Genomic DNA, 26,029 nt, shown 5'->3' with positions numbered 1-26,029 from the left:
GGCCTGGCCACAGAGCTTCTGAGCCCTATATCCAACTGAATGATAGATGTGCCTGCCTGGATGCCCCAGGGCATCAAAGTCTGTCCCGAATGGAATTTACCACCAATTACTTGTTGTTCATTCCCGGACTGTAATTAACCAAACCTCTGGTTATCCAAGGAAGAATCCAGGAAACCATGCCTAGAGTCCTCCGTCTTCCATAGCCCCCGAGTGGTATCAGCCACTAGCTCTGCCAATTCACATCTTAACTATTTCTCAGGTCCATCTACGCGCTCCTCTACTTCGACTGAGTTGGTACAGCAGCCTCCCTACCCGCGTATCTTTCCCGTGATAGTCATTTATCGGGCTTTCTCCTCCACTTCTCCCAGGCAATGGGACACATCTCAACACATGTTCCTCTATCCCTCCACTCTCGAAGGCAGACTCAACTCTTCAGCACTGCTCATAAGACCCTCCATGAAGTCTCCCCAAAGAGACTCTCATCTCCATCTCTTGGCCTTTGCACCCTCAAACTTCACGCTGTGTAGTGACCAGTCCCTAGTTTCCAACACAGACAGTACTGTTTCACACCTCAACACCTTTGCTCAAGTAAGGGACCTCTGCCTGTGATACTTTCCCAGCTGCATTTCACAATCAGCTTGAGGGTCCTCTGACCTCCTACCCTGGTCTACCTTCCTCCTTGCTGTCCATATGGACAGCACTGTTGTATGGTGCCAGTAGCACCCGTTCACAGATTTCACACTGTATGCTGACAAGGCCAAGAACTGTGCCAATGCATTTTTATATCCTTGGTGCCCTCACCACGGTACTCAAATGTGTCACTTTGTTTGTTGAAGCAAACGATGTTTATAATGTTACTATCAGCACAGACCTCTGCACAGAAACAGGCACTTAAAACTTGCTTTGATTCAATTTTCACGAATACTTGGGTTTTCTCACACCTGATGAAGAGAAACTAAAGTCTCACCATATCCATATGTGACTCCTGTTCGCTGATTTGAAAAGAATCCTGAATTCTTGAAATGGGATTCAAGGCTTTGGAGATGAAAGAGGAAAAGGGTAAAATTATAGAGATAATCACCTCTGTGAAGATGACACGGCGTTCCAGATCCACTGCGTGAAGCTGAGCCTGAAGGAAGTCTGCAAAGGAGTTATGTTGCTGCTTGTGGTAGTATTCTCGAGACAGGAATTGTGCAGTGAACAGGCCCAGGGAGGTAGTACCCAGCCGAACCACCGCATCTGGCGTGGCACAACCCAGCAGTACCAGCTTGGCCTCCTGAGACACCTTCTGGTAAAGTTCATCAGTCGGGAAGTTGGGACCTAGCCTCTGCGTGACCTGGAGCACCACTGAGGCACAAGCATCAGGGTGGTAGCCAATGAAGACTTCAGAAGGGCTGTATTTGTGTGTGGCTATAAACTGATCTGTTTTCACCTCTACAAAGTTCTCCACCCAGGTCTTGAGCTCTTCCACAATACTTTTCTGCCATTTCTCCAAAACGGTGTTGATATCCAGATAGTGTTTCTCCAGCCGGTTAATGAGGGGGATGGGAAAGTGTTTGTAGACAACATCTTTCTCTTCAATGACTATCAAGCGGAAGTCTGGGTGAACCCGACATTTGACCCGATGGGTCCCCAGACCAAGGTCCACGTACTTCTGGCCTCCGAGGTAGACGTAGTACTGATTCAGTGCATCGTAGAGGCTCTCGTAGAGGCTCTGCAGGTTGAGCAGCACCACCATCTTGCCAGTTTCCATGCAGATCTTCACTCGGTTGATGTTCCTGCAGACCTGGGTGTACTCTTGGTCCCTAGGAAAGCTGGAACCAAAAATGATCTCTGGCTGCTGGTTCTCACTGAAGAACACCTGCTGCTGCAGGACCTGCAGGGCCGCGTAGTTTCTGGTCAGCACGAGTAGGTAGCGGGATTCAGAGTCATCCAGCTCCCTGCCTGGCACTGTCTGAAGGTCGCCGTACATGTTCTGCTGGATCAGCTGCATGGTGCTGACTTCTTCCGAGCACTTTGCCTCAGGTAAATTGGCTGTAAAAATGTCCAGAGCATGGATGTCATCTTTGCCACTGAAGTTCCGAAGGATAGCCTGTGCAATATCTTGCGGGGAGGGCTCTTTGTTAGAAGCCTTTGCCTTGGCGAAGACCATCTTGATGAGGCTATAGTAGTCACGAAGGCCAAAGAATTCCTTGTCTTGTTTCTCACACACTGTTTCATAGGCTTTGGCAAAGGGTGCAAAGAACCCTTGGACTCTTTTCTGAACTAAGGGCTCTGAAGAGCAAATCCCCTTCGCGCTCTCTATGAGCTCTTTCTTGTTGGGACTGCCGCGTGACACAAAAATACCTCGGTTCATCTTGGCAGGGTCAAGGGCCCAGTTGGAAATGCCTATGAAGCCAACCTTTTTGTGGGGGGCGGGATTGTCTTCGATGCACCCGTATTCCAACAGTGGGTGCAGAGCCTTCAGGGGCATTTTAGGTGAGTCTTCGGCCAGCCCAACCTCATCCAACACCACCACAGAGACGTACTGGTGTAGGTCCTTCTCCTGCTGGAAGCGGGCACACTGCTTGAACGTGCTTATGATGCCTTGCGGGGTAGAATGTGGGCTGCACTGGAATGACACCAGATGGACCTGCTTTAGGCTCCGGAAGAGGTCCGAGTGAGCCGCCGGGCCTTGCATGGCATCTGCCACGACGGTCTTAGCAAGAGATTTGGAGCTGCCGGGCTTCCCCACTAGGAAGAGGGGAATCTTCAGCTCAATGCAGATAACCATCATGAAGACATTCTCCTTCAAAGCCGCGTTCCTAGCAATGGTTTTCCTTAAGGACACACCATCTAGAAAAAGATCCTGAGTTTGAGTTATCTCCTCCAGGATCACCTTGCTATCGTTATATGGTTCTGGAAAGAACATGCAGATGTCTTTCCAATATGGTTCCTTCTGTTCTAAAGAGGCGTGATAGCACACCCCAAGGGCCAGCACCAGGGACCAGAGGACAGGATCTCTCTTAAAATTGTTTTTGCTGACATGGGACTGTTGGAGAAAGGAATCCAGCTTTGCCAGGAGCATCTCACTGCGGTTGTAAAACCATCTGAACACTCTGACACAGCGCTCTACGTCCCTGAGGCTGACAAAGCTGCACTCATTTACTCTCGTCCTCATGAAACCCTGAGAGGTGGAAAGCACTTCTGTGATCACATGAGTCTTATCTTCATCTATCCTGATGGAGCCCACAAGCCTCTGCATGATCTGCTGGATGTAGAGCTTCTCGGCATTGTTATTCAGCTGTCCGAAGTCCCACACCAGCGGGATCAGGCTGGGCGGCAGAGCGTGCACTCGGTACACCAGCTGCCTCAGGGGGATGGAGCCAAGCCTCTCTGCCGTGTCCTCTGCTCTGACCCTGTATCCCAAACCGGCTGACTCCAAACGGCAGATCATCTCCTGCGAGTGCTTCCGGTAAGGGTTGCAGGCTGCTATGATTTGAAGGCCCGAGTCCTTGACCAGGGGCTGGCCGTCCACTGTACGATCACACAGGACTTCCTTGATACAGCTTATGGCTTCCGTTGTATTGGCCTCATCGAAGAACAAGATGGTGTCCAGTTGATGTTGTTCCTTATTGAGGAGAGCTAGTTTCTCTGCCTCCCGGACTTTGGCATAGATCATCTCCGCAGTGGTTCCACCGTGGACCTTGACCAGCTTCATGGTTTCAGCTTTGGTGCTCCCGCATCGCAGGTCACTGAGGAATTTAACGAGCCTGGTTTTCCCACAGCCGGTCTCTCCCATGATGATGACGGGGATCCCACACCGGAACCGCATCTCGATGGCCAGGATCTTTAGCATATTGTCCGTTGTGATCTCATAGGTGTCATCAGGGTCTCTGGGCCACTGGATGCCCAATGCCAGGCAGAGCTTTGCAAGTTTCTCTTGCCTGGGCAGCTGATCAAAGTCAACATTGAAAGGTACCCTCTGCAGCAACAGCCCCTGGTACAGTTTCTGCCCCATGATGTCTTTCTTGATCACCCTTCCACTGGAGGGATGGATGGCATCAAGGCTGGCATTCCTGTTGGATTGGATGTGGAAGCCTATGAAGGTCATGGACGTGTGGTCACCATTGAAGAACACGTACGGGTGAGGCTCTGATTCCCACCTCTTCCGGAGAGAGAAAGGGGCTAGGTCTTCTTCCCTGACCCCGTCCATGATGACTGCGTGCCTCCCTGGGCTTTGGTCATTCGTGTGAAGTGTCGGGGTGGCAAAATCTCTTGCCATGAAGATCATGAAGGTGACCACAAAGTTCTTGAAACCTTGCAGTGTGTCTCCAACCACGTGTGAGTTGCAGAAGACAGAGGCCTCACAATCTCTGAGCTGATAATTCAGGAACCCGGCAAAGTTCTGTAGCTCTGACCAGGATGGATCAATCACCCCACAGTAAATCAGGAAATACTGAAGGCATTCCTCAGGGGTGCCTTCCACAAAGCCTTCCTGGTACTGAAAGTTGTCGAGGTTTTTTTTCTCGTGGAACCGTTTCAAATACTGGTAAGGCCTCTGGAAAGTCTCACTGCGGAACACTGTCAGATCCATCCCTGGATCATTGTAGCTCTCTTCAGGATTCAGCTCCATGTTTATCACTTCTTTGGGAGGCCGGCAGGTGACTTTTGGGAAGACGTCCAGAAAATTGAACTGGGGGGTGTGTGTGCTCTAGAAAGGGGAGACAGGAATAAAATGGTTATGACTACATTGGTTATTTCCTTTTTTTTTTTAAAGATTTATTTATTTATTTATTCATGATAGACAGAGAGAGGCAGAGACACAGGAGGAGGGAGAAGCAGGCTCCATGCCGGGAGCCCGACGTGGGACTCGATCCCGGGACTCCAGGATTGCGCCCTGGGCCAAAGGCAGGTGCCAAACCGCTGAGCCACCCAGGGATCCCCCATTGGTTATTTCCTAAAAAAAAAGCTTCTGCATTTTAACCCTCCACGTTATCTACACTGGATAGACCCTTTTGAGAACCCACTTTCTGTAAACTCATTCCTGTAGACTCCTTTGTGCATGGGCTGCTCTCTTTTGTACGTTGATGCATCACAGGAGCTACCTGCACAACCGTTAGGTCTTCGCCACCCAACTTCCTGAAACAAAATCTCTACTAAGCACAGGTATGTGCATGCATGTGTGTGTAAGACTCCCTTTTGTTAAGAAGTGTCTATGGCAAAAGCCTCTTTCCCATCTCAGCTGGCATTAAAAAGGACGGAGTGTGCCCAGCAGATGGATTTACTGTGCTTTGAGCACCACTGGCGTTTCACTCAAATGGCATCCACCCCAAAATGAATGCAACAAACTTGAGATACTCCTACCCAAGAAAAGTATTTTATTTTTATTCAAGACGTTATTAAAGAGTAATTGTAAAGGCTGATTCATCTATACAAACACAGTGCCCAGCGGCTTCGCTGAGGCAGAAACAGGGAGCACAGGCACAGAAACGTGAAAGGGCCCCGGGGTACACACCCGTCTTGAAGGTGCCTTGGGTAGCGCTGGAGTCGTTTCCAGGATTTCAATGATGTATAAGTGGCGCGGGTTCCGAAGCCATATTTTCCCATGTATATCCATTAAGTACCGCAGGATGAGGAGCTTGAAAATGAACACCCAAAGTCCAGTCTGCACCTAGAGACAGAATCACATGGGTCTGTAAGCACTTGCACAGCCGGTGATACAATCCAACCCTGAGGGTCTTGGATGGAGTGATACTGAGGCGCATGCAGAAAGAGGAAATTCTGTATACAGGAAGGGGCCAGGGTGGGATGTGGGGGACTGCGTCCTCCCTGGCTCGGCCATTCGACTGACAACCTGGGGTACTCACAGAAGAGGTCACGTCAAAGTGGAAGATCACAGGCATGGTCTGGTAGCAGGACTTCAGGAAAGGCAGGAGGGAGCTCAGCACTTTTTTCTCGTCCACCTGAGGGTCGATGAGTCGGATAACTTTCAGGGGCACTTCTTTGTCTCTAAGCTTCCTTTCCAGTTTGCTATGTAACCTCTCCACATAGAGAGACTTTCCTGTAACATGAGAACACGGAAATTAGGGGGCACCGGGGGGGGGGCTCAGTCAGTTAAGCATCCAGCTCTTGATTTCGGCTCAGGTCATGATCTCGGGGTTCTGGGATGGAGCCCCGCATCCAGCCCTGTGCTTAGCGCTGAGTCTGCTTCTCTCTCTCTCTCTCTGCTGCTCCCTCCTCTCTCTCTCTCAAATAAATAAACAAAATCTTAAAAATAAAATATGGAAATTAGGTGCCAGGGTTGTGGACTTGGAATAAGAGAATCCAGAAAGATTTATTATTATTTTTATTATTTTTTTAAAGATTTTATTTATTTATTCATGAGAGACACACAGAGAGAAAGGCAGAGACACAGGCAGAGGGAGAAGCAGGCTCCCTATGGGGAGCCCGATGCGGGACTCGATCCCAGGATCTCGGGATCATGCCCTGAGCCGAAGGCAGACGCTCAACCAGTGAGCCACCCAGGCGTCCCCAGAAACATTTAGAACAGGTCACTTCTCCGTGCAAAATTCAGAACTGACACAATATAACATCATGGTTAAAAAATGTACTCTTGAACCCTCAACTGTCCTTGCTGGGACGGATGGTGGATCTGAATGGGAGGGCAGTGGCCGCGCCACCCATGTCTGGGGGAGGAGAGCAGGTGCAGGTGCAGCTTTTCCACACAGAGACAGTAATGCTGTTAACGCAAGAAAGTGAACAGAAGGGAAGTCAAGGGACATTGATTTCTTCCTAAGACAAAGCAGTCACACCTGTCTCGGCTCTCAAGACCCGTATCAACCTGAAAGTGGCCAAAAGAGTTTAAGAGAGAAGGAGCTTTCGAGAAGCTTGTTGAGAGGAAGGTGGTTTGGCTCCCTGGAGTCGCCAGAGCGTGAAACCCAGGGAGAAAGGGCGTCCCGTTCCAGCATGGGCCCCAATTTACAGCTTTGCAGGATCAAAACCTCCCTGAGACTCAGTTCCCCCTCCTACAGAAAGCTCCGTCTGAGTTGCCCCTGCTGGATGGGGAAGGGTCATCAGAGGGTCCCTGGGTCCCAGGGGGCCCACCCACCCCGGAGCTGTCATTACCAACGCCAGCTCTCTTGGAGGTCACAACCCCCACGCACATCCGGTCCCGGAACACATCGGCGGCCGATGGTATGTTCTCGGGGACCTGGAAATGCTTAGCCAGGTAGGCCTGGATGTCTTGGAGGGGCGCCTGGGGTGTGATAAGGACTTTGTGCTGGCTGAAGGCCGAGGGCAGGTGGCAGTGCTCCCTCTCGGAGTCGCAGATCATCACCAGCTGGAAGTCACCCTGATGCGACTGCAAGCACAGGTTCAGGAAGAGCGTCTCCGCCTGGCAGGCCACCTCGTAGCTCAGCAGGTCCGCGTACAGCAGGCTGTAGATCCCGCGCCCCCTGGAGCCTGGGGTCAGGCAGCGGCGCAGGAGCAGTGCCACCTCCTCAAACGTGGTTCCCGGGGTGCAGAGCAGCATCTCGTCGAAGGTGGGCAGGGGCTCGTTCTCCATGTGCCTGTAGATGGCCAGGGCCGCCGGCAGCACCTCCGAGTGGCCACAGACGATGAGGTTGGGCTGGCCGACGTGCAGGCCTTTGGGGAGGTCCCGCTCCACCGGGTGTCTGTTCATGCGGGCCAGGGAGGCCAGATAGAGGCCGAGGGCCTCCAGGTCCAGGCAGTGGGGCAGGAAGGCACTCATGCATGCCATCGACTGCTCCAGAATGGCCCGCAGCTTGTCCACCAGGCTGAACTCCTGCGGGAGAGCCTGCCTCAATCCCTCGGCCGCTGTCCTCTCGTGGTGCCTGGCGGCCTTGCCACTGGACTCCCGGAGGGCCTCTTTGACGTCCCTCAGGGTGCAGTTGCCTTTGATGAAGGACAGCATGGTGAGGGCGGCGGTGCTGGGCTTCTGTTCCTTGAGCTGTGTGCTCAGGTACACCAGCTGCTCGGCGGTGTAGTAGTTGAGATAAAAGTGCTTAGCCCGCTTCTCTGCCACAAAGCTTATCCAGTGGTCCAGGAAGTCCTCCATCTGCCTGCTGACGGCCTCCAACAGCTCGACCACCGGCCCAGTGCCCTTGAGCTGGTTTATGAGCGTCAAGCAGAAGTCCATCCGAAGGGAGACGCCGTGCCGGGGGGAGCAGTACACCTCGGCTTTCCAGGCCCTGAACAGCATGTTTCCGGCACAGTAAAGGTTTATGAAGGATTGGACGAGCCTCTGCACATTGGAGAACACCTGTAGGACACGGAACCAGGCGGGAGATATCACAGGGCTGCTCAGAGGGGACACAACCATCTAGAATGACACGAACTGATCTCTAATTTGAAGAACTTGGGTTCACATCTTTCGACTGGTTCCCTGTGTGGCCTCGAGGGCCCCGGGGTAATCCCAGACACCTTATTTCCCCCATTTACATAATCAGCTTCCAGGAGGGACTCTCTGATAAGGGTAAAGGCTGTCGTCATAAGGTACAAACGCCCTTGAAAGACAAGAACACAGCACAACGTCTAGAGTCTCTTACGTACCATGGCATTCCTTTATCAACATGGTTCACTTTTGATTCCGATGAAGAATGACTGTCTACATCTTCTAGTCTTTGTGGGTTCTCACTGACTTACAGGGTGAGTGAAGCAAGAGAAGTGCCTTCCTGAGGGCTGAGGACAATTCTGTCTGTGCACCTTAACAAAGGACCACCGACCACAGGGCTTGTCGGAGCTCGGCCGTCTCTTGGGGTCAAGAATGGGGGTTACTGCATTCTGCGGACCTGCTGTCTCTCCGTTCCATGCTCTTTTTTTTTTTTTAATTTTTTTTTTTATTTTTTATTTATGATAGTCACATAGAATGAGAGAGAGAGAGAGAGGCAGAGACACAGGCAGAGGGAGAAGCAGGCTCCATACACTGGGAGCCCGACGTGGGATTTGATCCCGGGTCTCCAGGATCGCGCCCTGGGCCAAAGGCAGGCGCCAAACCGCTGCGCCACCCAGGGATCCCTCCGTTCCATGCTCTTAAAGCAGAGCGCCTCCTATCAATTAATCCAAACTCAAGTCCTTCTGACTTTCTCCAGCCACTGGGCCGCAAGAGTCCTCGGCCCAAACACAAGCTCGAGACACCTGCTCCGCCCTGACGAGTCCTCACCTTGGAGAACACCTCTACTTGGACGTTGCCGTGATCCTTCTTGCCAGACATCAGCATTAATTTGTTCAGAAGCTCCTTGAGCTGTTCCAAAGAGTAGACTCGCACCTCCTCATGGTCTCCGTGGATTTCGGGCAGGAGCAACTGCAGAACCGTGTCCGGGGAGATCTGTGGAGCCGCACATGCTTAGAGGGTGTTTCTCTGGAGGGAGCCCCCCCCCGCCCCATTTCCAGCAGCCTGCACAACCACTGCCAGCTGTGCCAGGAGGCAGGGCGGCTCACCTTTTGGCCATCTGCAGGGGCCCCAATCATATAGATGCCTTTGGTGTTGATGGCTGTCGCCAGTGACAGGGAAGAGAGTTCTACTGACCCGTGGCTTTCCCTCACGGTTTTCAGCCACTCCAAGTTCCTGGCGGAGTCACGCTGTTGGGACGGGAGGGGAACAGGCCAAGGTGTGAGCAACCTTCCTTCTCTTCTTCCTGTGGTGCCTCCTCTCTGCTCCCCATGGGGCGAGCCCCTCCTCCCCAGCTGCCCCTCACGGTCTCTGTCCCACAGTGTTTCTTTATGTGATGGGCTGTGGGTCCGCATTCCCCACCAGTGGCCACTGGCCTGGCTGGCACCTGGGGGCACGTGGACAGGACGGTGGGAGAGCTTCATTCTACTGGACCCCCAGACTGGGGGGATGCTGGGTAGAGCTGGGCAATGCAGCCTTACGTTCTAAGTGCGCTTCTGGGGACCCCACGTCCAACCAGAAACATTCGGGAGAAACTACAGCAAAGGCCTTTTGTGCAGACCTAAGCTCCAGCAGCAGAAATGGAGATGCCTCTATCTGGTCCTTCCATCCACTCTCCTTCCCTCCCTCACCCCCGGGTGGCTCTGGCCAGACATCGCCTCTGCACGCTAGCCACGTGACGCGGTACGGGTCTGCGCCAACCCTGGTGCACAGTTTACTTAAACTAGCATGTTCATTCATTTTTCTGATAAAAAATTAATTTATAGGGGTGGCTGGCTGGCTCAGTCAGTGGAGTGTGTGACTCTGGATCTCAGGGGCCTCAATTCAAAAGCCCCATTTTGGGTGTAGAGATTATTTTAAGACATTATACTAATTGTGGGAAATACGGAAGGTACAGAGACATACACAGAATGAAATAACAGTTATCACCATTCAGCACAGAACACTGGTCCTGCGTCAGTCTTCTTTCCATGTGCATTTTGCACGATGGAAGTTGCTCTCATTTACGTGACATTCTCAATCCTCTTTCTAATGTCACAAGGGAGAGGAAGCATCTACACATATGAAGGGAAACTGGTGGTTTTGTTTTTTTTTTTTTAGACTTTTTAAAAATTTTATTCATGAGAGACATAGAGAGAGAGAGAGAAAGACAGGCAGAGGGAGAAGCAGGCTCCATGCTGGGAGCCTGACGTGGGACTCCATCCCGGGTCTCCAGGATCATGCCCTGGGCCGAAGGCAGGCGCTAAGCCGCTGAGCCACCCAGGGATCCCCCGGAAAACCGGTTTTAAATCTCATTTGAACACCTGCTGTATAGGTGGGGTAACATGCAGTCCTGTCCCTCATGGTGCCGAGCGACCCCATACACAGCCTTGTCTGCTCGGGTGACGCCAGAAGTAAGACATACCAGTTTATGGGGCAGGTGCGGATCTTTCTCCAGAGCCTTCCACAGTTCTTTGAGGTGCATCATGAACTCGCTGAATCCTGCACTTGTGTCCAGCTTATACAGCAGTGACGCGGAGCCCTGCACGGCATCGTGGAAGCAGGCCACCCGGTCCACGTCGATGTCGTTCTCCCCCGCCGAGATAGAGGCCAGGTCCACAAACACCTTCAGCTCGTTGATGCCTTGGGGGCAAGGACACGTAGGTGAGCCCTGGGCGGCTCCGGCACGACCCCCTGCTCCCCGTCAGACCTCCAACCACATTTAGCGACGCTAGAAATGGACGGGGTGGGTTTTTAGGGTCTGATCCACTTTCAGCTTTTAGTATGAATCTGGGGCTGCTTTTTCTTCTGCTGTCGATGTTGACACCAGTGGCCGATGCCTGGCCTTATGAAGCAACAGGGACATCCAGACATGGCAGGAGGCCTCTGTGCACTTGTTTTATGTAATCCACGCAACGTCACCATTTAATACCAAAAGAAACAGGCTCAGCTGGTAAGTACTATGTTGACAGTGAACTATAAAGAAATGGAGATAATTCTCCTTGGGCTGCTTACTAGTCCAAGGATATATGTCAAAGTGGGCGTTTGGGAGCACCAAGGCTCCAGATGAGAGCCGCCCCCTCTGCCCTGCCCCGCACACCAATGCTGCCACCCCCACTGCCCCCTTTCCTGCTTCGTCCACCTTACCCCTCCTGCTCCCCTCCATGCAACCCCTCTGCCAGAGGCGCCTAGGCCACAGGGCAGAAAAGCCTTCCAAACTCTTGCCCTCCCCCCAAAAAAGAAATGCACATAACACTAACGAAGCTGATGTAATCAGAACTCTTCTGTGCACAAGAGCTTATACGTTTTCCAGTTAGAATCAACCAGAGGGGGTAAAAAAAAGAGGAAAAAAAAAAAAAGAATCAACCAGAGGAAAAAGCTGAAGGGGACAAGATTTGTAAGAATGTGATCCCCAACTATACCCAGCAAGCCTCCAGAGTGGGGGAAGAAAAATAACCAAGGAAATCGATTTTATGCCAGAACATAAGACATACTACGGCCCACATCATGCACGTTCTGCTGACAGTCAATGAGGCATGCACTGAACACCCACGTACGGGATGCAGACATGCCTGTTCTTCACACAGCGCATGACCTGTCTGCAAGTGTAGGAACCCCTCCACCCACTCCGTGAGCCATCTGAGCACTCTCTCCAGACCCCCAGCAGCCTCAAAGACTGGCTGTACCTCCGAGAGCCTCCTGGACCCAGCTAATGAACTCCTTCCTCAGGGCCAGCTCCTTCAGACACTGGGACCGCGTCTCACTGATGTCCTCCAGCAGCTTTTTGGCATGGATAAGCTCCCTGCTGATCTGCTCCAGCTTCTCGTGGCGGTACTTGTCAAAGTTGTCAGTCTGCAAGACAAGAGCTCTACTGTGGGCTGGACCCGGTTACCCGGAACCCTGGGGTGGGAGCAAAGGCACTGACCATCCCAAAGGCCCCGTCCACGCCCCTCCTGGACTTGCAGTGGCCAAAGGCAGGTGCATGAAGCTCCTGTCCAGGAGCTGGGATGCTAGAGGCCCCCACTGCCGTGTCCCCATCGATCCACGGTAACTACTCTGCCTCGGTACCTGGCATTCCGAGAAGCGACTTAGGTAAGAACTTTGCCAGGTGCATATTGTTACTTTTCCCATTTTACAAGTAAAGAAACAAAGGCCCAGAGCGGTGACCTACTTGAGAACACGCTGCTGGGATGCAACCTTATGTGTGCGCGATTCCAAATTTTGTGCTACCTTTGCATCGTCTTCGTAAGTGATTATATTGTATTGTAACAGAGGTCACGGGACGCCTTGCAAAGGCTCGCCTGAAGGAACCAAAGCAAAGGACTCGCCCCTCCGCTGTAGCTGAGAGGCTTACGGTGGGCCGCTCCTCGCCAGCACCAGCCGATGTGAACAGAGGGGCCTCTCCAGCCTGTCTCTAACCTGCTGAGACCGGATTACTCTTTCCAAATCCCTGGCTACTGAAGGAGGGTCACTGTCCGTTCCCAAATTCTCAACCCTCGTGCCAACCTGAGAAAACGCTCACTTGCCAGGAGCACTCACGCTACTGATAAACAGGTAAAAATGAAGACCTTGGCACGGTCAGACCGTCAGGTGAGACACAAATGACAACTCCTGGGGGAGGCTGTGAACCAATCCTATCTGGCTCCCGGAATCTGGAGAGCCTATGGGAACCCCCACCCCCACCCCGAGGGTCCCTGGCAAATAACTTACAAAGTGTAACAAAGTGTGCAGAACATTGAAGTCGCCAATCAGGCCCAAATTCTCCTTGACCTCCAAGATGACCTTGGCTGAGCTGACAGCCTGGTCCAGGTGATGATACTCCTGGATCTGCGTAACGCGATCCTCGATCCAGTCCTGCTGGTCGCTGGGGTCCAGGGCACACATGGTCTGGAGGTCGGAAGTGAGGTTGCTGTATTTATTCACAAAGTCCTTGAAGACAGTGTTGACCTCCTGAAAGGTGATCTTGCCTGACCTCAGATCCTCATACAGTTTCATAAACTTCTTGAAACAAGGGACATACAGGTATGTATACACCTCCTCAAGCTGAAGAATCTGCCATTCCAGCTCCTCCTCGGGCTTTCTCAGCCCCTCCGCGGTGTTTTCCCAGAAGACCTGGAAGATGTGGCTGTCCTTCAGCTGGTCCACCTTCTCGGCCATCTCTTGGACGTGGGGACTCAGGTTGTAATGCACTGTCCTCTTCATGCCCAGGAAGCTGGACGACAGATTCACTGTCACAACGTCACACAGTCTTTTACTGCCCAGATCTTCCAAGTTTTTCTCCACCATCTTTTCCAGATCCACTTTGAAACCACAAAGGAAATCAGAAGTCAAACCTCTGCTTGAGACACCATTTCACTTTACTTTCCCCGTATGTACTGTCCTTGCTGCTCATCAGAAAACTCATATAAGCACGCTTGCTGGCCGTTTCCCTCACTAAGAACCCATCTGTCTCCCCGCCCCGAGCTGGTTCATGAACTCTCACAACAAAGCAAGCACAGTCGCTTCTGGGCGCGGATGGCAGTGTGGACACTGCCTGCTTCACTCGCTCCCCACATCCCGCGCTCCAGTGCTAGCACAGACGTGGTCTTAGAAAAGTCATAACCCGGCCGGGCTAGGAGGAGCAGAAAAGATGCTCACAGCCAGAGCAGGGGGGAGTAAAAACCCAGATGTGCAGCGGTGGCCAAGGCCGAGCTGGGCCCCGGGGTGTGGACCCCCAGCCCACAGTGGGGAGGCGGGAAGCAGGAAGGCTCTGGGTTCCCTGATGGCAGGTGCAGCGGTCGCTCGGCCGCTGGAGGTGGGAGCTGCTGAGGAAGTGGGGAGGGTCTGGCTGGAAAGGCTGGAGAAGAGGTCGGACTTTCATGCCCACCCCATTCTAGGTAGCGGGCCGGCCACCCATTCCACTCCAGCCAGTGACAGCTGCTAGCGTGGGGACCGCAGGGCCGGCCAGCCCTTGGGAGAGGACCTCACGTGTCCACCGCAGGCCCCGCTGCACCACCCTTAGGGTCTTCCTTAGGGTTGCCGGCCCCTCTCTTCATCCAAACAGAAAAAGGATGCCCAGACACACATGGACAATCTTTACTGTGAAAGGCAGACATGGCAACATAAAGATAACTCGGAGGAAAGAGGAAACTCTGGGAACAAAAGACAAGGAAAACCTCTAGGGGCGCCTGGGGGGTGCCGTCAGTCGGTTGAGCGACCCACTCTGGGTTTCAGCTCAAGTTGTGATCTCAGGGTCGTGCGATAGGGTCGTGCGATCGAGCCCTGCGGCAGGCTCCCTGCTCAGCAGGGAGTCCGCTGGAGATTCCCTCTCCCTCTGCTCCTCCCCCTGTGTGCTTGCTCTCTCTCTCAAATAAATAAATCTTAAAAAAAAAGAAAAAGGAACACCTCTAAACCAAAAATGCAAATACTCTCAGAAAAGACAACTGCAGCTGTGAGCAAGAACAGGATAACATAAAAAAGGTCATTCAGAGAACAAGAGAAGTTCCTCTTCTAAACCAGACCCATGTGTGAAGTGAAACGAAAACCAGTGGAAAGGCTGAAGGTCATGTTGCAGAAATTTCTCCAACAGCAGAGCGAAAACCAAAGAGACGGGCAGCAGAAGAGGAAGTTTAGGAAAGTTCCAGCGACCGCACCCCGGGAGGCCCAGCACCCAACGGCGCGCGGTCCCATGTGAGAAAGGCGAACCACTCAACTAATTCTCGAGAATTGCCCAGGAGTCAAGGACGTGGATTCCTGGACCAGAAGGACCCTCCCCATCATGCCCGATATGGTGGATGGAAAGGACTCCCACCGAGGATACATCCCCTGAAGCTTCAGAAGCGGGAGACCCGAAAGATCTGAGAGCTTCCAGAGAGGGAACGCACGCCACACACACAGGCCGGCGTGACAATCGCATCTGGATCCTCAGCAGTGCAGGGGCGATGCAGCAACGCACTCGAGAACCTGCAGGATTTCTGCTGTAATTCCGCCCCTGGCCCGGAGGTCACCCTGGTCGAGGGCAGACATCCTTAGGGGTGCAAAGGTTCAAGATCTGTTCCCTCTCTCGGGATCCCTGGGTGGCGCAGCGGTTTGGCGCCTGCCTTTGGCCCAGGGCGCGATCCTGGAGACCCGGGATCGAATCCCACGTCAGGCTCCCGGTGCATGGAGCCTGCTTCTCCCTCTGCCTGTGTCTCTGCCTCTCTCTCTCTCTCTCTGTATGACTATCGTAAATAAATAAAAAAAAAAATAAAGGTTAAAAAAAAAAAAGATCTGTTCCCTCTCTCGGGGGGAGGGGAGGGATGGAGAACTCATTGCACTAAAACGCAGGAGTGAGAGAGCCGGGCCGGGGGGCGGGGGTCATCCCAGGGTCCGAGAAATAGATCTAGTCGGGGAGAGATGTGAAGGAAACCCCTAGGATGGCAAAGGAAGGTTCTAGAACCACAGCCCTCCAGTCGAGGGAGGATTCTTCTGGAAGATCTGATTGTTTGGCAAGGAAATCCAGACAGTCCATAAAGAGCCAGGGGGTTGCACTGAGAGCAGAGCATTTGAGAAGGCGAGAATTTTAACTCCAGAGACAACCCAGCTGGCGCGAGAAACAGAAGAAGAATATGGTTGTGGACGGTGCATGTACGCAGCCGGGATCACGGAGCCCTGAACGCCGATCTGCTAGAGACGCTCCTGGCAGGAGCGGGTGTGGGGGCGGCTGGGGGGCCCGTGTGCGCAGGGGACACAGAGAGCCCAGCCCTCGTGTCCCACAGGGGCCGATGCCCCAGCCGGAGCAGGGACGGGGTGTCGGAGCGCCATGCGGGGTGGCGGGCGTCAGGAGAAACAGCAAAGGGGACTCTGCTGCCTCCAGGCTGCCGTGTGCCCCGGGGCCCCTCGGTGTCGTTCGTGTTAACTCCGAGGATCACCTTGGACCAGCTGTTTCACCTTCTCGCACATGCTCAGGAGACTGCTCACACATTTCTTCTCCCTCTTCAGAGAGCTCAGCTCATCCATTCTCCAGGCCAGCACCTCCTCCATGTTGTGTTCGTTCTCCAGGGATGAAAGACTCTTTCTCTCTGGAAGGAAAGAGTGACCCAGTGGAAGTGGGAGCGGGGCCTTCCCACGGGTGGCCACCATCCCCTCCACGGCCCTTTGGAGCCGCTCACGGCCACGGTGACGCTGCCTGGGTCACCCTTTGACCACGTTCTCACCGGTTTCCGTGGGATTAGAAACCGTCCCGTCTCCACTTAACTGACGGGAAGAGCCGCTCACCGTGAAGATGACAGAGGTCACCCCCCATGAAGTCCCCGGGCCAGCGCAGTCATTGCATGCGGACCTGCGGCCGGAGCCCACTCGGAAACGTACTCGACTCCCAGATGCCCCGGAACTGATCCACGTGCTTCTCGATGAGCTCCAGGTGTCTGACCAAAATGGTGCCGTGCAGGAGGTCCTCGCCGACTTTCATGAACACAGAGTTGCCGGTAGCCAACAGCTCCTCGCTGTCCTTGGTGATGTTGGCTAATATCTTCTGGTTGGTTCCTGACCAGATGGAGAACAGAGTGAGAACAGCGGGGCCCGCCCCTCGCCCCGACTCTGGAAAGCACGGAGGTCCCCGACAGCCTCCCCGTTGGGCCCCCACTTCCACACAGGCCAACTCAAGGTCACCGGGCGTCTCTGGACATGCTTCGCCCTTCACTAGGTTCTACGTGTGCCTGGCAGGCTTCCCAGATGACCTTGTTCATGAAGACGACTCCTCCCGGGGCAGAAATCAGCCAAGAGAGCCGCGTTGCTTAGGGTTTTAAAACCTGCGCCCCACTCAGCAGGCTGGATATTACTTTTCTTTTAAATATTTATTTATTTGTTTATTCATGAGAGACACACAGAGAGAGGCAGAGACACAGGCAGAGGGAGAAGCAGGCTCCCTGCGGGGAGCCCGATGTGGGACTCAGTCCCAGGACCCCGGGGTCACGACCTGGGCCAGAGCAGAGGCTCAACTGCTGCGCCACGCAGGCGCCCCAAGATGTGGAAGAGACTTAAATGCACACCACTAAGTGAAACAAACCCATCTGAAGAGGCCACAGACTGGACAACTCCCACTGTATGACATTCTGGGAAAGGCAGAGCTTCAGGGAAGTGGGGGGACGGACGAACAGGACAGTGCGGGACATTCTGTAGCATATCACAAAGGTGGACACACGTCATACGTTGGTCCAGACTCACAGAGCGTGGAGCCCTAATGCAAGAGGGAACCGTAACGCAAACTGTGGAGTTCAGTTAATAATCATGTACCAATATTGGCTCATCGGTTGTCACCAATGTCCCCCAACACAGCAAGACATGAAGAGCAGGAGAAACTATGTGTGTCGGGGGGCAGGCAGGTAAAAATACGGGAACTCTGTACACTCTGCTCAATTTTCCTGTAAATCTGAAACTGCCCTAAAAGTGTCTATTAATTTAAAAAAAAAAAACAAAACACAGGGGTGCCTGGGTGGCTCAGCAGTCGAGTTTCTGCTCAAGGGTGTGACCCCAGGGTCCTGGGATCGAGTCCCGCATCGGGCCCCCCGCAGGAAGCCTGCTTCTCCCTCTGCCTGTGTCTCTGCCTCTCTCTCTGTCTGTGATGAATAAATAGATAAAATATTTTTTGAAACATTAAAATTTAAAGATTAAAAAAAAAACCCATGAACGTAACCTTTTCAAGCAAGTAGCTTTCAGTAATGTACATAAAAATCCCACATCCACGATCTTATTTTGTCGCCACCACAACACTCGCACGCAACGAGCTCAGCTTTTGTCCCCATCATCCGATGGAACAGAGACCGCGAATCATCTCACTGGGATTTTTCATTCCGAATCCAGTGCTTTTCCACTACACCTGAATCTGACGACTTACACACACACTTGAATATAATGTTTTTGGGGCGATATCTATCTCCCCCACCGAAACACTCGGGCACGGAGGGTGGGGGTGGAAGAAACAGATGGTACAAGGTCAACATTGGATCGGACGTTGACGCTGACGTCAGAACAACAGAGCCGTTTCTACAGCCAGACAGGTTTGGGTTTAAATTTTAGTCCTTGGGATCCCTGGGTGGCGCAGCGGTTTGGCGCCTGCCTTTGGCCCAGGGCGCGATCCTGGAGACCCGGGATCGAATCCCACATCGGGCTCCCGGTGCATGGAGCCTGCTTCTCCCTCTGCCTGTGTCTCTGCCTCTCTCTCTTTCTCTGTGACTATCATAAATAAATAAAAATTTAAAAAAATTTAAAAAAAATTAAAAAAAAATTAAAAAAAAAATTTTAGTCCTTAACACGCATCCCCGAGACCTTGGTAAGTCGCACAGCACAGCCCCATCTGGAGGACGGGGATCTTTCAGGGCCGTCTCAGGGTCGCCATGGTGGCTGGGGCATGGCTGGCATTCAGGGGATGGTGGCTTTCAGGGCTGGCTCTCGTTCACCAGATGGCACATCCTGAGTCCCCTGGGTTCCTCCCTCGGGTCTGCTTCCTTTGTCGAACACCAACCTGTCCTATCAGGTGGAACCGTCTGCCACCCACCCCCCCGGGGTCGGGCAAGCGGGCAGAGCCGGCATTCCCAGCACCCCCACGGACGTACTGCACAATTTGAAGAGATGTTTGATGTCCGGACATGTGAGCAGGTGCTTCAGGACCTCATCCAGGTAGTGTGGCCCGTCCTTGTTCTTCGGCCAGGACTTTGTGATCACAGCCGACACAAGGGTGCCGAAATTCTGCAGGTTGTGGTAAGAGATCCTCTCTAGAATACTGGTATGATTCTGTAAGACAAGGAACAGAGACAGAGAGAAATGCAGGAGGGTTTAAAAAAAAATGGTTTGCTTTTGAATAATGGAAGTAAATCACTCGTCCGATAGCACCCCAGGAATCCTCTGTGGCTCGTTCTACAGAGCCTCAAGGAACCTAAGGACAAAATACCTCGTTTTCCCCAAGATCTTCCTGTTTCCCCGTGTGCTGACTCCTCACGTGACCAACAGCAGAGACGCGGAGATAGGCGGGCACACATATGCACACACGCAGAAAGAGGCATGCACAGGCCATGCGGACACGCGCACACACCATGCCCCCTCTCCTTCTGGCTCGCCGTCACTTCCCATGTTTTTTCCCTGGACTTACCATAAAAAGCACCAAATGTAATGTGCGTAAAACAATTCATATGCATAGACTCTGTCGTAAACCCTAATTCTGACCTGTGACAGGCTTTTTGAAAGCCTGCCTACACACAGCACACGTATGTTAACTCTCCTTTCTGGGTCCCCCGGCCAAGCGACAAAAGTGTCCTCCCCTTCTTTGGGTTCAAAGCTTTTACAGAAATTTTCAGGAATTGGTTAGAAAAACAAATAATAATAAATAAAAATAAAATAGAATAAAAATGAAAGGTAGTTAGGGTTAGTTTATTTTTTTTTTGATAATAAATTTATTTTTTTATTGGTGTCACTTTGCCAACATACAGAATAACACCCAGTGCTCATCCCCTCAAGTGCCCCCCTCAGCGCCTGTCACCCAGTCACCCCCACCTCCCCGCCCTCCTCCCCTTCCACCACCCCTAGTTCGTTTCCCAGAGTTAGGAATCTTTATGTTCTGTGTCCCTTTCTGATATTTCCCACACATTTCTTCTCCCTTAGGGTTAGTTTATAAGAGAGACTTTTTGATACCGAGAAAGAAAAAAAAACAACAAAGTTTTATCCAGCAACATATAAAAAGGGTCATACTAAAACCAACTGGGATTTTTCCCAGGGAGGCAAGGTTGGTTTAAGATGAGAAATTTGGGGATCCCTGGGTGGCGCATCGGTTTGGCGCCTGCCTTTGGCCCAGGGTGTGATCCTGGAGACCCGGGATCGAATCCCGTATCGGGCTCCCGGTGCATGGAGCCTGCTTCTCCCTCTGCCTGTGTCTCTGCCTCTCTCTCTCTCTCTGTGACTATCATAAATAAATAAATTAAAAAAAAAAGATGAGAAATTTGTTACTGTGATACATCGTATCCAGGGAAGAGAGGAAAAAAAAGAAAAAAAGAAAAAAAGAAAAAGACAACATAGGATCGTCTCCGGAGATGCAGAAAACTTTCAGACAACATCCGACGCCATCTCCTGGTAACAACTCTCAACAAAGCACAAATAAAAGGAACGTGCTCCACCTGAGGAAAGGCTCCGTGAGAAGCCCACAGCTGCTGCCACCCCACCGCCGACGGACCAAGGGCATCACCCCCCTGAGATGAGGAGCAAGGCAAGGATGTCTGCCGCGGAGGCTCTCGTCACACCCTCTCGAGAACAAGACACAGAGGCATCCGGATTGGAAAAGAAGTAAGACTATTTCTACCTGCCTATAATGTCATTTCATGTATTAAAAACTCCTAATAACAAAATAGAACAATTATAATAATATATTGTAATAAAAGGTAAATGAATGTGGAAAAAAAACCCCACAAAACTCTAAAGCACACACGCGGTCCCAGGAGGTGTCCCTAAGAGGCAGCCTGGGGCAGAAGGCCTTCCCACCCGGCAGAGAAAACCCTAAGTGATTTCCCAGAACCTTTTCAACTTCACACGTTTCTCTCCGTTCGGTCAGCCTGTGGAGTGTTCCGCCGACCCCCGCCCAGCAAGCGCCCAGACGCGGAACCACAGGCCCACTGGACCTGCGCACTGGTGACCCCAGCCAAGGTCACCCGGATTTGGGATTTGTGGCGCGTTACCTGTAGCAGCGGGAAGCTGAGCAGCATCTCGGGGAGGCGGTCAAGGGCACCGAATTTCAGAACCCTTCCTCCAGGGCCGGGAGGGGGACGCCCGGTGCCCACGCCAGCGCTGCCAGCGGGGCTCAGGACCAGCGGGCACATGCCCCCCCAGGTCCCAATGTCAGAAGACCCCCGCTGCGAACCCCGCGTCTCCTGGGTGGGAGGGGTCACTCACCTGGCTGGCAGCGCTCACTGCTTCAACGACACACTTCTCGAAGCATTTTGACACACTATCTTCCGGCCCCCTGGCATCCCACTGGGGGCCGCAGAAGATAGAGATCTGGTCGAAAGGCTTCTCCTGCAAGAGCAGAGTGTGCATTGGCGGCTGCACCCCAACACTCCGGGCGATGAGGACACCCGCCTTATTTCCACCTCTCCCACATGGCGGCGGGTCCCTGGGATTCCACTTCCCACCCCGCACTGACCGTGTCCCCCAGCCCCTCCCCACTTGTGCCCATCACACAGACGAGGCCCCAATTCAGAGCCTCCCTTCCCGCTCTGCAGGATAAGCAGCTGGCCCCGCTGCTCGCAAAAGCAGGTAAACTTTGAAAAATAAGCGATTTTCCCTTATTCCTACTTTCCTACAAAGCATTACTTAACAGTTACACATTAATGTCTCATATCCTATAAAAACAAACCCTAATTTTCCTACGGTCATAAGCTTTAATTAAAAACGAACATTTTGGGCAGCCCGGGTGGCTCAGCGGTTCAGTGCTGCCTTCGGCCCAGGGTGTGATCCTGGAGACCCGGGATCGAGTACCATGTCGGGCTCCCTGCACGGAGCCTGCTTCTCCCTCTGCCTGTGTCTCTGCCTCTCTCTCTCTTTGTGTGTCTCTCATGAATAAATAAATAAAATCTTAAAAAAAAAAACAACAAAAACGAACATTTTTGTTTCCCCATGTGTCGCTGGGTTTAGTGAGGCTTGTGTCATCAACAGGCAACTTGGAGCTACTGCAGATGAGGGCGCTTTACCCCCATCACCCCATGCCTAGGGTTCACCTGGTGGCAAGGCCCCGTTCCCTTCTTCTTTGCTGGAATGCCATCTTTGGTCAAACCAGTAAGGCTAGATCAAAAATGCAAGGTCACATTGACCGCGCGCCCTGTGCACACTAGCGCTGTCCATCCAAACGCACTGTTCCTATCTAGGTGGTTACAAACAGTCTGGCTTCATCAAAGCGCTCCCCAAAAGGAACACCCTGATTTCTGGTACCTGTTTGATTCTCCCTTCCAAGTCCTCCAGCAAGGACTCCTTCCAGCCATACTCCACGGGGAAGTTTATCTTCATCAGCTGCCTCCAGACCTGCAAAGCTCACATGTCAGTGACAGTCACAGCGACAACTAAGTGCCACAGTGAATTCTATTTAAAAAAAAAAAAAAAGAAGAAGAAGGAAAGACTGTAACAGTAGTTCCAGGAGGGATGGGTACCTGGGTTCCGACCTCATCTTTGTCCCTGGTGAGCTGTGTCGGTGGCAAGTCGGAGCCACCCACCCCAGCCTTCAAAAAGGAAGGGCCCCGACAGGACTAGGCAGCCAGGATGGCCCTTCCACCATGTAGCTGGTTTTTATTCTGAAAACATGTCTTCCCCTTGCTTTATCTCCAAAACCTTCGAACGTACCCATAAAGTTGCAAGAACGGCCCAACGACACCCATGATCCTTCGACTGGACTCCCCCGTTATTGAGGCTCAACGGCTGCACTATCTCTTTCCTGCTCTCTCTATAAGAAGCGCTTTCTCTGCAGAACCCCCGCAAGAGAAGTTGCAGGTACCTCACCACGTGGCCCCAAAACACTTGGGGCAGGCACCTGGAACACCGCGGCCCTTCTGCTGCGTGATCCCGGTACACGCAGAAAGAAAACAGCAGCGGACGTAAAGCACCCCCAGCCTACAGCACACCCCCTTCCCAACCCTCCGGCCTGAGCAGCTCATCCGCTCCCGCCCAAGTGACCCCTGGGGGCCAGACCCCACAGCCGCCCCGGGCCTACTCATCCAGCTTCCTTCTGGAAACTTCCCAGCCTTTCTGAGGACTGTTTTTCTCTTCTTTGACTTCAGATGCCTTGTGCTTGGTCTCCCCTTCAAGTGCCTCTCGCCTCCACAGTTTCCTGACCTTTCCAGCCATCACTACCGGCCACTCTCCTTGCTGACACAGCCCAGAGGCGCCTTGCCACAGGGCCTGCATGCCCACCCTTCCTACGGGGCCTGTCACGGAGAGGGGGCCTATGGGCAGCGTGACCAGCACCGCATCTCCGATCCTGCAGGTGGACCATGGGCCCCGGGGCCAGCACGTCGCATCCCTGCTCAGACCCCTCTGGGCAGCATCTCAGCCCAGCAGAGCTTTACCTTGATTTCATCTCTGTATCTGAAGGTGAGAACTGTCCTGGCATTGATGATATTGAAGATACGCTCCTGAAAAACGCTCTGCAGCCAAGCTCTGGTGTTGAGGATGGTCCCCTGGAACACCGCGTGCACAAAATTCCTCCTGGCTTCCTTTCCCAGGCCCTCGGCCGAATCCTGCTGTGTCAGGAGAGGGGTGTGTGTGTTAAGGTCCCCAAGCCGCGACTCAGGCCATTCTGGAGACACTGCTCTCCCTTCCGGATCCTTGGCAGGAGCCCAAGAAGTAGCAACCTCTGAGTCACACGAATGCGTTCAGGACCTGGGCCTCGCCTGCATCTCAAGGTGCCTGATGTCCCTGGACTCTGTGGGTTCGCTCTGAGAGCAGACAGGTCAGGCAAAGTGGGGGCAGGTGGGGGGAAGGTAAGCACTCCACGCCGTGAACTGCCCTAGCACAGGGACAGCAGGGGGGAGGGGGCACCCTGCCTTACCAGTGAGCAGATCATGCCCGCCACACAGGGCACGCCAGCCCACCTTCTCCAAATGGCTGGGAAAAGAGGCCCCAACAGCAGAGCCTCCAGCAGCTCAGAGAAGCCCCACCGGTGTGCCATGCAAACCCCTGCTCCTTGGCTGCGGGGACGGCCCACCGTGGGCCAGAGGTAAACCCAAGGCCCATGCTTTCTTCCATGAGGCTTCCTCTACTCCCTCTTCCCCTCTGAAAAATCCGTTTTCTCTGGGGTCATAGAGAGGGTCCTCCCAGTTCTGCTAGTGTGCATCCTTCTTCAACAGAGGCCGGCAAGTCAGGCGTGCGTCAGGACCCACAGGTGGCTCTGCAGCCACTCCTCCTTCCAGGGACGCTCCCTGAGGACTGCCCTGTGCCCTTCATCCTGCCTGGTGGCCAAGCAGATGCCCTTCCTGCCGTGGGAGCTGATGCTTCGAGGGGGCGGGCCACAGTCCACAGACAGGCAAGCAGCTAGTCCTTAACCACAGTAGGTGCCAAGCAGGGGAAGCACAAGGTGTTCTCAAGCACACGAAGGGGACGGAACCCAGCCTGGAACAGGAGGGCGCCAGATGCGTGGGGAGGGGTGGACACAGGTGTGCCTAGCCAGCACGCCGGGTCAGCGGAAAGTGAGAGGTGGCGGCAGTTCTCGGCTGACTACTGGACATCCTAGCACTTGCCTAATATCTCCGAATGGCACAGATCCCTCTAGAATGATCCCGAAGCTTCAGCATGGTGTGCTTTCCCTGCGACCTGGCCTGCTCTAGACCTTGGCCCCTTCCCAGCCACACTCTGTCCCTTACTGGCCCTCGGGAACAGTGGTGCTCCTCCTCCCTGACACGGGGAGGGCAGTTCCCACTCCGTAGGCATGCCAGCCCTGCCATCGGTTCCCAGGGCACCACGGCGACTCTCCAGCCTACCACCTGTGCCCTGCGCTGCAGGTGCGTGTCCCCTGGGCAGCCCCCCAGAGACCCTGCTGCGAGGAGGGCCCTTGCCTTTCCCATCCCGGCACCTCCTGCACTCAGAACAGGGAAGGCAGAGACGGGCAGTCCGTGAGCAGCTCCATCTAGGCGGGAAGCCTCACGTGTGTGCTCCCTGCTTCTCTCCATCAGGTGTCATCAGGTATCCCATCAATCCAGCTAACCCTCAACATCAGGACCCAACCAGAAGCTGTATGAACACGCATGATGCACTTTTGTTGAATTTTAGATCGGCAAACCTTTTTTGTTTTCATGACACGGGCAGAGTATTTTTACCATGATGTAGGTTACACTGCTCTGGGGTTCCAACCCACACTGAAGACTCTTTTCTGCAGGAAAATATGCCCTAGAAAACCGACAAATTCCCTAAAATACAGTTTATCTGGAAGTGGGCATGTGCCTGCAATGGTTTAGATGACACCTGCTTCAGGAAAAAGCAATCGCCTCACCAATAAGAGTTATTTTAAAATGTGTCTTTGGTATTTTAAAAAGAAAAAGTGAAAGGAATAAAATTAAAATATATACTGAATTCTTTCCTATCATGAACGTACCGATTCTTAAATCGTAATACGTGTAACCAAAAACTGGCCAGTCTAAATATAAAATCTTGAGGCGTCTGGGTGGCGGTTCCCCCTGGGAGGCGTGTGGAGGGGGCTGAGGGGGCGGGCACAGGGCACTGGGGCCTCCCTACAGCTTGCTTTGAGAGGCCGCACAGGGGCGGGCACCTGCGTGGAAGGTACAGAGGCGTGGACTTGGGAGGTGCGGACTTTGCTGCCGTATCTAAGGAATGGCATGCAGGAAATGAGGTCAAGTGGGAACAACCGCACAGGGACATGCACTTGGGGCACACATTTTGGGATACCTTGCCTGACTTCCCAGCCACCCGCACTGCTCTTTGATTAACCCATTCAGTGGATGTTCTGTACCCTGACCCCCGCACTGCCTCTCTGCCTCAAACGGAAGCCCTAGCATGGCAAAGGTGCAGGCTCTGGCCCCAAACCATCCTCAATGCACAGAACAGAACAGAACCTAGCAAGGGGGCAGGTGCCCCAAAATTTCTGAGGACAGAATCAGCCACTCCGTGTCCCTCTAACCATCGTAGAACTGGCCGATCTCTGTTGTGAATCACTTGAAA

At 53.1% G+C, this 26,029-nt stretch overlaps 1 protein-coding gene across 5 annotated transcripts in view; it reads right to left on the bottom strand.

Annotated features, from left to right (window-relative positions):
* The window catches only part of RNF213 (ring finger protein 213), a 99,701-nt gene that overhangs the window by 39,969 nt on the left and 33,703 nt on the right, over window positions 1-26,029 (bottom strand). For 4 of the 5 annotated variants that reach the window (XM_055319777.1, XM_055319786.1, XM_055319803.1 and 1 more), the window contains 15 exons: window positions 23,425-23,598; window positions 22,298-22,387; window positions 21,263-21,385; window positions 18,943-19,120; window positions 16,700-16,873; window positions 16,261-16,410; window positions 13,082-13,671; window positions 12,058-12,223; window positions 10,797-11,014; window positions 9,442-9,582; window positions 9,164-9,328; window positions 7,108-8,263; window positions 5,850-6,043; window positions 5,498-5,653; window positions 1,082-4,693 (listed from right to left, as the gene is read on the bottom strand). In XM_055319777.1, the coding sequence (XP_055175752.1) occupies window positions 1,082-4,693; window positions 5,498-5,653; window positions 5,850-6,043; window positions 7,108-8,263; window positions 9,164-9,328; window positions 9,442-9,582; window positions 10,797-11,014; window positions 12,058-12,223; window positions 13,082-13,671; window positions 16,261-16,410; window positions 16,700-16,873; window positions 18,943-19,120; window positions 21,263-21,385; window positions 22,298-22,387; window positions 23,425-23,598 (7,287 nt within the window). The remainder of the gene's footprint in view (window positions 1-1,081; window positions 4,694-5,497; window positions 5,654-5,849; window positions 6,044-7,107; window positions 8,264-9,163; window positions 9,329-9,441; window positions 9,583-10,796; window positions 11,015-12,057; window positions 12,224-13,081; window positions 13,672-16,260; window positions 16,411-16,699; window positions 16,874-18,942; window positions 19,121-21,262; window positions 21,386-22,297; window positions 22,388-23,424; window positions 23,599-26,029) is intronic. The other variant, XM_055319794.1, reaches the window with a different exon arrangement.

The sequence above is a fragment of the Nyctereutes procyonoides genome, unplaced genomic scaffold, assembly GCF_905146905.1.
Source record: "Nyctereutes procyonoides isolate TBG_1078 unplaced genomic scaffold, NYPRO_anot_genome, whole genome shotgun sequence".
Taxonomy (NCBI): Eukaryota; Metazoa; Chordata; class Mammalia; order Carnivora; family Canidae; genus Nyctereutes; species Nyctereutes procyonoides.
Note: the sequence above shows the minus strand (reverse complement) of the source record. Positions and strands in the feature narration are given on the sequence as shown.